This window comes from Radiomyces spectabilis, assembly GCF_025331425.1.
Source record: "Radiomyces spectabilis strain NRRL 2753 chromosome Unknown BYT42scaffold_21, whole genome shotgun sequence".
In the NCBI taxonomy this organism is placed as follows: domain Eukaryota; kingdom Fungi; phylum Mucoromycota; class Mucoromycetes; order Mucorales; family Radiomycetaceae; genus Radiomyces; species Radiomyces spectabilis.
Window position 1 is genome coordinate 58394 of NW_026251946.1, and position 12058 is coordinate 70451.

Here is a 12058-nt window from a genome sequence, read left to right on the forward strand (position 1 = left end):
ACATTTCCAATCATCTACAGTCCAATGTTGATACTTCTTTGCAAACTGTAGACGAAGCTTCTTGCGTCTTGGTGTCAATGGAAGTGCGTTTGGTTTAATTCGCGATTCAAAACCACATGCTGAAAGGTGATTTCGGATAGTTTGGGCGGAAATAAAAGTATTTTCTGCTGCAAGCTGTCTTGCAGCGTCAGCAGCAGTAGTGTAAACACCAGTGGCGAACTTGCGCAAGATGAGCCGCCTAAGATTAGTGCTGATTGTTGATGGGCGGCCATTGGCAGCATTAGACTGAATGTCTAATTGCTTAGCAATTCGTCCAATCGTTCGACGTGAAACGCCAAGAGCAGCTTCAATAGTCCGTTGGGACTCTCCACGTCACAAATGTACTTCAATATTCTGAGTGGTGGTGGTGGGAATTGACTTCATGTTAGGATGGTTGCTAATTGCGAAAATCGTTGGTAATTGGTGAAGAGAATGGGGATGAATCACTTGATTTCGAAAGGGAAAAAAAGAGAAGATCTTGTTTTGATAGTGTCCATGATTTTGAAGAATTTCGGACAGCAGTCACTTAGGAAATTCGCGCCTGCCAATTTTTTTCTATACAACTCAAAAAAGTAGGGCAATGACATATAAAATCGAATCGCCCATAACTTTACAACCAGACATGGGAACAATATGAGTAAAAATTCATTCGAAAGGTAATTAAAAGAGCTTTTATTTAAAAAAAAGAAAACTGTACTTTATTATGTAGGAAATTACGAAATTAAATAAAACGCACATTTTTTGCAAATATTACCCCACTTTTTTGAGTCACTGTATCTATATCGAGATAATAAATACACATACAGTATCTTTAGATAATAAATGTGTATTTAAAGCTACAATTTTTAAAATATTTAAATAAATGATAATTTATTTTTAAAAATATATAAAAATGTATCAATAGTTTTTTAATTGTGTTTTTAAATAAATAAATGGTCAGAGAAGGTGTCTGACATAAATAGCATAAATAAAGTGTTGCTACTTGTCTATGGGTGTGGTATCATGATGTTGTGAGGTCATCAACATTCATGATACGTTCTAAGGGTAGTGGCTATTTCTCTTAGCTAATAGACTGGCAAAATTAAAAATAAAATAATTTTTTATTTTTTATTTTCAGTTATTAGATTATTTTAAAAAGAAAAAAATAATAATAAAGAAGTCACCGGGCGATTGACGGATAAGAGGAACTATCTATATCAAGATAATAAATACACATATCTTTAGATAATAATGTATATTTAAAGATACAATTTTAAAAATATTTAAATAAATGATAATTTATTTTTAAAAATATATAAAGGCAAAGGTCAACAAAAAGTGACTGTTGAGTTTAAAATTTGAACATTTAAATCGCCGACATTTTTTTATAGATCAGATAAAGAAACTGAATTTCAATATGTAATAAAATTAAGATAAATATAGATCATGTTAATGAATTTGTTTTGAAAATAAAAAGATCTGTCATTATAGATTGTATGATCAAAAATAATATTAAAAATATAAATATAATGATCTCCATTAGTTTTTTAGATGCATCGTTTTGGTATCTTTTTCGAAATGTGAATTTTAGTAGATAATTAGCATATCCTTTTACATTATCTTTGTGTATTCCAGGCATGAAATTATGAGTATGTTTCCACCATCCTTCAATTGAGTTTGTATGTGCACCTGTGATAGGATCCTTGAACTGCTTTGAATGATTGACAGAAAGATGCTCGAATTCAAGAATAGGTTTTATGTTATCATATTCTTTTCAGCGATCTATTATAATAATTGTTCCTGGTAAAACGTGCTTGTCAATAAGAGGAACTAAAAATTAAAAAAATTAGATAATCTATTAGATGAAACTTCAGATATACTTATGTAGAGTTCCTTCATTTCTATTTTCAACAGATATAAGAAAAAATCTTGGAGGATTACTATGACGTTCATATCCGCCAACTATCCATATATCATTTCTTCTTCTTATCATATAATACAGTATTCCATATAGTAAATACTTTAATAATTAAATATATATGTATGTATTATTTTATCTCCTCTATTATGTTTTCTTTTACCAAATTTTGCTTTGTCTATTTCAACAACTTTTCCAGGTCCTCCAATTTTGTGCTGCCATTTATTTATATCATTTAATATCCACCTAAATATCTGCTCTTGGAATACAGAAAACCAGTAGCTGATTTTGTTGATGCTTAATGAAAGTAACTTATGAATCAATTTTCTTGGAAGATCTACAATATCTTTAGTATATTAAGTATATAAAGGCTAACTTTTTACCTTTTTCTCATAAATATATCAGTTCTATCATTTTTCGAGGTGATATCTTGGAATTTTGAAAAATACTTCCAACAAAAACCCTATTCACTTTGCTATATTTATAGCATTTCCATCTGTAACTATTTGACCATTTGCATAGTCTCATAATATGTTGACAGTTTGTACAATATCCTTTTGATATTATACTATTGTTTAATATTCAAAACATTGCATCTTTATCATTTTGGATTTGTTTATTCAGATCGGTATAGTTTTTAAACAACATGATGATTGAGAAAGAAAGATTTAGGCACCAGAAATTGTCCACAACAATGTTGGTTGCTATATATTCATACTCCGCTAAAAACATTTTCTATATTTGGATATTCACCTTTTGTTGTATGCTGCCTATATAAAAATGTATTAATAGTTTTTTAATTGTGTTTTTAAATAAATAAATGGTCAGAGGAGGTGTCTGACATGGGTAGCATAAACGAAGTGTTGCTACTTGTCTATAAGTGTGGTATCATAATGTTGTGAGGTTGTCAACATTCATGATACATTCTAAGGGTAATGACTGTTTCTCAACTTGAATCTTATAATCCTAGTATTCAATACAAATCTGATACCAAAAATATTGTCTCTGATTTACTTTCCCATTTTGATGGCCCTTTATGTGAGCCTGAACCTTTTAAAATCAAGCCAAAGTATCTCTACAGTATCAATGAACCTGAAGAACCCCACATCGATTCCTATAATGATTGGCCCCACTGGTATGTGAAAGACCCAGAAACCTGGCCTGCTGAAATCAACACAAAACTCAAGCAGTACTATGACTATCCACGATAACATGATTTTCTACCATCTACAGAAGAATCATCCTAAAGAACTTCAATACCTTTGTTTTGTTCGCCATGCCGACTTAATTCAAGATTATTACAAAGGCTTTGGGTATACTGGAACTGCAACTATATACAACCTGATGAAGACTCATTGGTGGTGGCCTGGAATGCATAATACAGTGACTCAAAAAAGTGGGGCAATGTTTGTGAAAAATGTCTATTTAAATGAATTTCTCAAAAATGGATGATTCAAATTAAATGATATTTCATACAGATAAACTACAGATAGTACTCTAAAAAATAAAATAAAAACGAAGCAGATTGATTGGCTAGATCTAGAGAAATCGCCGATTAAAATATATTATGCATTGCCCCACTTTTTTGACTTACCTAATTTTTATTATCTACCACTTTGTTTGTCCACCTTTAGCCTGAATCACGGCCGCCAAACGTGCTGGCATACTTTCAATATACTTCACACACATTTCCTTCGTTACTTTTTGGTACCAGACATCTCCTGTGCGCTTCCAAAGTTCAGTGATGCTGGTGGGTGCTGTATCATATCCACAAAGCTGACACTTGAGATAATACCATAGGTTCTCAATGGGGTTGAGATCTGGAGAGTATGGAGGCCAATCCAAAACGTTAACCTGATTGTCTTCCAACCACTGGCATGTCAATTTTGAGGTATGCTTAGGATCATTATCATGTTGGAAGATAACATCCTTCAAATCCATATTATAGTCATGCAAGGTTCTGAAGAGATCATCTTGCAGAATCTTACAATATAGATCAGAATTCATACCACCATCGATCTTGGTAATGTAGCCAGGGCCCTCAGCAGTGATACAGCTCCATAGCATAATGCTACCACCACCATGCTTGACTGTAGGATTAACGTTATGATCGCGAAGAGGCTCTCCACCTTTCACCCAAGTCCAATGCTTCCCATCAGAACCTAAACGATTGATTTTAGTTTCGTCACTAAACACCACACGTTTCCAATCATCTACAGTCCAATGTTGATACTTCTTTGCAAACTGTAGACGAAGCTTCTTGCGTCTTGGTGTCAATGGAAGTGCATTTGGTTTAATTCGCGATTCAAAACCACATGCTGAAAGGTGATTTCGGATGGTTTGGGCGGAAATAAAAGTATTTTCTGCTGCAAGCTGTCTTGCAGCGTCAGCAGCAGTAGTGTAAACACCAGTGGCGAACTTGCGCAAGATGAGCCGCCCAAGATTAGTGCTGATTGTTGATGGGCGGCCATTGGCAGCATTAGACTGAATGTCTAATTGCTTAGCAATTCGTCCAATCGTTCGACGTGAAACGCCAAGAGCAGCTTCAATAGTCCGTTGGGACTCTCCACGTCGCAAACGTACTTCAATATTCTGAGTGGTGGTGGTGGGAATTGACTTCATGTTAGGATGGTTGCTAATTGCGAAAATCGTTGGTAATTGGTGAAGAGGATGGGGATGAATCACTTGATTTCGAAAGGGAAAAAAAGAGAAGGCCTTGTTTTGATAGCGTCCATGATTTTGAAGAATTTCGGACAGCAGTCACTTAGGAAATTCGCGCCTGCCAATTTTTTTCTATACAACTCAAAAAAGTGGGGCAATGACATATAAAATCAAATCGCCCATAACTTTACAACCAGACATGGGAACAATATGAGTAAAAATTCATTCGAAAGGTAATTAAAAGGGCTTTTATTTAAAAAAAAGAAAACTGTACTTTATTATGTAGGAAATTACGAAATTAAATAAAACGCACATTTTTTGCAAACATTGCCCCACTTTTTTGAGTCACTGTACAGTGACTCAGGAAATTGATCCAATGTTTGCCGATTTTTTACTTTATTGCAATTATCTTCACAACCACCATATCTATCCACCCCAAATAAAAAATATGTTGTAGCTATAACTCCTAGCTTTAAAATAAAAAAAAGATGAGGATTCTAGCATAAGTAGATGATGAGTAATCAAGGTTTCCACACGACCGCTCATTGGATCAATTTTCTGAGTTGCACTTACTTATTGAATCAATAATCAATCTGTCCACCTTTGGCCTTGATGACCGCCTCCAAACGTCGAGGCATGGTGGCAATATACTTCTGGCATGCCTCCTTTGTCACCTTGTTGTACCAGATATAATGGACCCGCCTCCATAGCTCTTCCATTGATGTGGGTGCTTCATCATAATCAGCAAGCTGACACTTCAGATAATACCACATATTTTCAATTGGATTCAGATCAGGAGAGTAAGGGAGCCACTGGAGTACTTCAATACCCTTGGATTCAAACCATGCTTTTGCTTTTTTGGATGTGTGCTTAGGGTCATTGTCTTGTTGAAAAATGATATCGTCAATCTGCATACCATATTCTCGAAGGCTACCAAGCATATCATCCTCCAAAATATCACAGTATAAAGCTGCGTCTAATCCTCCTTCAATTTTGGTAATCAAACCAGGGCCATTGGCAGTAATGCAACTCCAAAGAAAGAGACTGCCGCCTCCATGCTTGGTAACATGATTGACGTTGTGATCTCTAAGTGGTTGCCCCTTCTGTGTCCATGTCCACTGCTTACCATCTGATCCCAAGCGATTGATTTTTGTTTCATCAGAAAATACCACTCTGTTCCAGTCTTCAACAGTCCAAGAATGGTATCTTTTTGCAAAGGCAAGGCGAGCTTTCTTCCTGGAGGGGGTCAAGGGCAAGGCGTCAGGTTTATGCATGGACTTATAGTTGTTGGCCTGCAAAAAGTCCCGAATCGTCTGGGGAGCAATAGGCGTGGTGGAGGAGAGTTGTCTGCTGGCGTCCACAGCCGTTTTATACTCCCCAGTGTTGAAGCGTCGAAGGATCAGGCGTCTCAATTGTGTGGTAATCAGCGATGATCGTCCAGCGGAATTAGTGGCAGGAATGCCTAATTGCTTGTGAATTCGTCCGACTGTGGAAACACTGACGTTGAAACGTGAAGCAATAACTCTGTGAGAAACGTTCTCGCGAAGTTGTTGTTCAATGTTGTTGATTTTATCTTGTGAAATCGGATGCATCTACAGATGATCATGTTAATTAGGTCAATTAGGAATCGGATGAAGGAATTGAGCGAAATGGATGCGGATTTCACCTTGAATCGGAATAAATAACTGAAAGAAGTGAGAAGGAGAAAAAATTCGGCGATTCTATTTACTTATTGTGACTGTCCGCAAGAAAAGTAGGCAACTCAGGAAATTGATCCAATGAGTACTTGTGCAGAAAAAACGATTACTCATCATCTACTTATGCTAGAGACCTCATCTTTTTTTTGTTTTAAAGCTATGAATTAGGGCTACAACATATTTTTTTAACGGAAACAATACGTATGATAGTTGTGGAGATAATTGTAATAAAGTAAAAAATCGGCGAACATTGGATCAATTTCCTGAGTCACTGTAATATCCAAGCCTGGACTAAACTTATCTATCATGTTAATTAGCTGTCAACCAAGATCATAATATTCACAAGACCCTCATACACAATTTGAAAGTTTCCACCATCTTCTCCCACTGGCATCTGGATTTTATCAGTGAACTATCAATGACAAGCAATAATAACTCATAGATACTCATTACTGTCAATTATTTTACAAACTGGTCAATCGCTCGTGCAGTATCCGAGGCCACTGTTGCTGCTATTATTCAATTCATTTATGAAGAAATAATCCTTTATTTTGGTTGTCTTGACGAAATTCTAACTGATCATAGCCCTAACTTCATGTCTCAAGTGGTATCCAGATACAGTACGTCATACAGTATGTTCGCCTGTCACATCTGCAAGCATTGTACTACTGGTCTTAGTCCTTTTTTCATGGTATATAGTCAAGAACCCGTCTTACCAGGTGACCCTCTTCAGCCCATCATTGTGAACAAACCTTCAGCTGATCCTCAAGCTATTGTTGATACTCATAAACCTGGCCTTCTACGGCTCCAAGCCGATTGCTTAGCTGCTACTAAATGACTCTGCGAGAATGTTGAACGTGATAAAACCCTCTGGGATGCCGCCACGAAACATCAAGTCTTCTCTGTGGGCGACCACGTTCTTATACAGTGGGGGAAAAATGATCCAAACCTATGCTCTTTTTTTACGTTTTTATTCATACGGCAGCTTTCACTATATGTACTGTCCGAATTTTTTTTTATATGAAAAGTACATTCTCCTCTCTATATTGTCGCGAAATCCCGGTGATCGCATTGCAATTCATCCCATTGCATTTACCATTTCAAGATGAGCGGTCGGTTTGGACCATTTTTTCCAATAAAACCGAAAATAAGAAAAAGCATATTTTTCTTCCTTGCCGATATAATAAACGCTGGCAAAATAAAAGTATCTTTATGGCAACGTCCTTTAAAAAATGAGGAACTATCTATATCAAGATAATAAATACATATATCTTTAGATAATACAGTGGCTGAAAAAATTGTCCAAACCTATGCCGTTTTTTTACGTTTTTATTTATACCGCAGCTTTTGCTATATGTATCGTCCGAATTTTTTTTTTATATGAAAAGTACATTCTCTTCTCTACATTGTCACGAAATCTCGAAGATCGCATTGCAATTCATTGCATTGCATTCACCATTTCAACATGATCGGTCGGTTTGGACAATTTTTTCAATAAATCCAAAAATAAGAAAAAGTGTTTTTTCAGCTGTTTTTCTTCCTTGCCGGTATGAAAAACGCTGGTGAAATAAAAATATATTTATGGCAACATCCTCTAAAAAATATACACAAAGCATTCCGGGCAGAATCGTGCAATTCATAAACGCCATTAGCTCCATGTTGAATTCGGTGCATAATGAGTAGACCTGGGGACCGTCATCACACTGCATCTTTTTTTTTTCGTCAGTAAACCAGCAATTATTTAGCCGCCGTTTTTTATTTATTTTTTGTTCACATGCTTCCCTCTCTTCTTCCGAAGTTTCAGCCATTTCACACCAATCGTTCCCCATCTTTTGCTAATTATGCATCATATGTCAATGGCGATGGTTGCATAAAAACGCTTTATTAATACTGAGTATGCCCACCCTTGGCTCTCAGAACGGCTTTCACACGAGCAGGCATACTTTCAATGTACTTTTTACAAAGCTCCGAAGAGAACGTGTTTCACTGATCCTCCACACGAGTCCACAATTTGGTAACCCCACTGGCTTGGCGATCATAGCAGCTCAATTTGAGCTTGATGTGATGCCAAATGTGCTCAATGGGATTGAGGTCTGGTGACTGAGCAGGCCACGACAACACAGAAAAACGGCACGAGTTGAGGTACTCCTTGGTGTACTTGGCGGTATGTTTTGGATCATTGTCATGCTGGAAGATCATAACATTTTCGTTGATCTGATAATGGTCGATGGTATTCTGTAAAGTCGTCTTCAAAATACCAACATAATCTTCCTTCTTCATAGTACCGTCAAGAATTTGACAGGCATACCCAAGGCTTTCATAAGTCATGCAGCCCTATAGCATGATATTGCCTTTTCCATGCTTAACAGTGAGATCCAGATGATGGGACTTCAAAGGATTGCCAGGCTTGATCCAGCAGTATTTGACTCCATCTGAGCCCCAGACGTTGATTTTGGTCTCATCAGACCACACCACTCGCTTCCAATCATCGACAGTCCAATATTGATGGGCTTTGGCCCATTCCAGTCGTGCCTTGATATGCTTCTGGGCAAGCAATGGTTTCTTGATCTTGATGCGAGATTTAAAACCGAGTTTCTTCATCAGATTACACACGGTTTTATGTGTGCACGATACCCCCAGATCACTAAGGTATTCTTGCACGGCAACTGCAGTAGTAAGCTCATCAGAAAAAACCTTTCGGCGCACTGAAGTAAGGGTTGTTTTGGAAAATAACGTAGGCCGTCCAGCTTTGCTATTTTCGCGTTCTGGGAAGTACTGCTTGGCATACTTGGAAACAGTGCTGGTAGACATTCTCAGGGCACTGGCAATTTTTCTATAGGTCTCACCACGTGAAAGGCGCACCCGCAGGTTGTTGAGCTTGTCAGCAGTAAGTTGAGATGGCATGTTAGTGAGATGGAAAGAATGAGGTTACCACAGAGGATAAGGTTAATCAGGACTACATGGCACAACTGCTTTTATACTTTCTACATTGCTGTCAACTTAGACATCATTTACGATACCATAAAAGGCTTGCCAGCACAGCTTTTTATTACCGCAAGATTATTTTTTATGCTTTTCGGCTATTCTCTTTTTTGCGTCATTTGAGCACCATTCTTAATGAAGATTACATGCGGAATTGGCAATGGCATTAGGATGAATTGGAGTAAAATGCTTGGGATTTTAGCACAACGTAAAGAAAAAAATTCTCTTTTTCTATGAATAAAAAAAAAGTCGCGGTACTATGAAAAACGTGCTCAAAAAAAAGATGCAGTGTGATAGCGGTCCCCAGATCCACCCATTATGTACCGAATTCAACATGGAGCTAATGGCGTTTATGAATTGCACGATTCTGCCCGGAATGCTTCGTGTATATTTTTTAGAGGACGTTGCCATAAATATATTTTTATTTTGCCAGCGTTTTTCATACCGGCAAGGAAGAAAAACGGCTGAAAAAACACTTTTTCTTATTTTCAGATTTATTGAAAAAATTGTCCAAACCGACCGATCATGTTGAAATGGTGAATGCAATGCAATGAATTGTAATGCGATCTTCGAAATTTCACGACAATGTAGAGAAGAGAATGTACTTTTCATATAAAAAAAAAATTCGGACGATACATATAGCAAAAGCTGCGGTATGAATAAAAACGTAAAAAAACAGCATAGGTTTGGACAATTTTTTCAGCCACTGTATAACTAAAATTGAAGGAGGATTAAATTCAAAATTACATTGCTATATTTTGGAGGATGACATGCTTGGTAGTCTGAGAAGTTATAGTATGGATCTTTATGATATTATTTTTCAACAGGACAATGATCCTAAGCATATACAGTATCCAAAAGAGCAAAAGAATGGTTTGAAGCAAAGGATGTTGAAGTACTCCAATGGCCTCCCTACTCTCCTGATCTCAATCCAATTGAGAATATGTAGAGGAACAGCCACTACCCTCAGAACGTATCATGAATGTTGACGACCTCACAACATCATGATACCACACCCATAGACAAGTAGCAACACTTCGTTTATGCTACCCACGTCAGACACCTCCTCTGACCATTTATTTATTTAAAAACACAATTAAAAAACTATTGATACATTTTTATATATTTTTAAAAATAAATTATCATTTATTTAAATATTTTAAAAATTGTATCTTTAAATACACATTTATTATCTAAAGATATATGTATTTATTATCTTGATATAGATAGTTCCTCGTAGTATTATCTGAAATGTCAGCTTGCTGACTATGATGAAGCACTCAAGTCCATAAAAGAGCTGTGGGATCGTGTTGCTTATGTTTGGTATCACAAAGTTACCAAAGAAGCTTGCCAAAAGGTTATTGCTACTATGCCTGACCGCCTGAAAGCAGTTATTAGAGCCAAAGGTGGTGCTATCAACTATTAATTTAATAAGTAAGTGTCATCCAATAAATTGATCCAATGAGTAGTCGCATGCAAATACTGATTACTCACTATCTACTTATGCTAGAGACTTTATCTAAGGAACTATTGTTATCATTATAATATAATATAATATTTAAAAAATATATATTATATTTTAAAGATATAAAATTTATTATTTTTTATATCTGATTTAAAAATTAAAATAAAAATATATTATTATGTCATTAAATTATTAATTGTATCAAAAACTAAAAAAAAAGGTCAGTGGGGGTGTCTGACGTGGGTAGCATAAACGAAGTGTTGCTACTTGTCTATGGGTGTGGTATCATGATGTTGTGAGGTCGTCAACATTCATGATACGTTCTGAGGGTAGTGGCTGTTCCTCTCTTTTTTTTATTACAGAGATATGAATAAGAGCTACAACATATTTTTTTAACGATGGCGATATATATGATGGTTGTAGAGATAATTGCAATAAAGTAAAAAATCGATGATCATTGGATCAATTCTTTGAGTCACTGTAGGTCTAAAAACGACTGACTTTTATTATTCTGTTTGTTCTGTCTTTTATATCTTTTCTCTAGTTTACTGATTATTAATCTATTATACAAAAGCGTATTAGCCCTTTTCAGAGTCTATATATTATTGGTATTAACTCTTCGCTTGTGAGCAAGTCCACGGGGAGTTCTGATTGGTCAGTATAGAAACAGGTCATGACAAAGGTGATCAAAGCGTCATTACCAAAAACGTAAGTGTTGCTGTGAACGTTTTAGGAAATACCAAAAAAGAATACGACACTATAACAACTGCAAAAATTAAAAATCATTCCCCATCGGGGAGTCGAACCCCGGCCGTCTCGGTGAAAGCGAGAAATCCTAACCGCTGGACCAATGAGGACCTATATGTTTGTCGAGTTGAAAAACGTTCCAGTTCCGCCAAGCCAGTCACGTGACCACTACAGTTAAAGGGCGAAACCTGACGCCCCTGACGTCAGGTACTTTGAATAACCTGACGCGGAAGGTTTTTTTAACTTGCCATTTTGGGATTCAGTGTTATGCAGACTTCCCTTTTCAGAATAAACATTCTTATTTTGGACGAATTCTCGTTTTGGATGGGAAAAAAAAAAAAAACACTAAGCCGCAACCGTCGTTAAGAGAGACAATTAGGCACTTCATGTAGCTCTTTCTGGATTCTTTAATCAACTTTTGTAACTACTGCAATGTCTTATCAACGCGAATTTAATGCTCATGCTGCTAGTGCTTCTCGCGATACTAGCGTTACTAACCATACTAACCGTACTAACGATACTACACTTTTTGTTTCTAGCCGTTATATAGATTGCCACTGCAATAAATGT

The 12058-nt window shown here is 36.4% G+C and overlaps 1 protein-coding gene and 1 non-coding gene across 2 annotated transcripts; both read right to left on the reverse strand.

The window, feature by feature from the left end:
- Positions 1-2040: 2040 nt before the first annotated feature.
- Positions 2041-2214, reverse strand: BYT42DRAFT_506392 (uncharacterized protein; the record flags this gene model as incomplete). The annotated part of the gene is made up of 1 exon (XM_051565095.1): positions 2041-2214. A coding segment is annotated over one exon (174 nt), but the record flags the coding sequence as incomplete, so codon positions are not given.
- A 9312-nt stretch (positions 2215-11526) lies between these two features.
- Positions 11527-11598, reverse strand: BYT42DRAFT_t160. Its single transcript has one exon. It is a non-coding gene; the product is annotated as a tRNA-Glu (tRNA).
- Between the last annotated feature and the right edge of the window lie 460 nt (positions 11599-12058).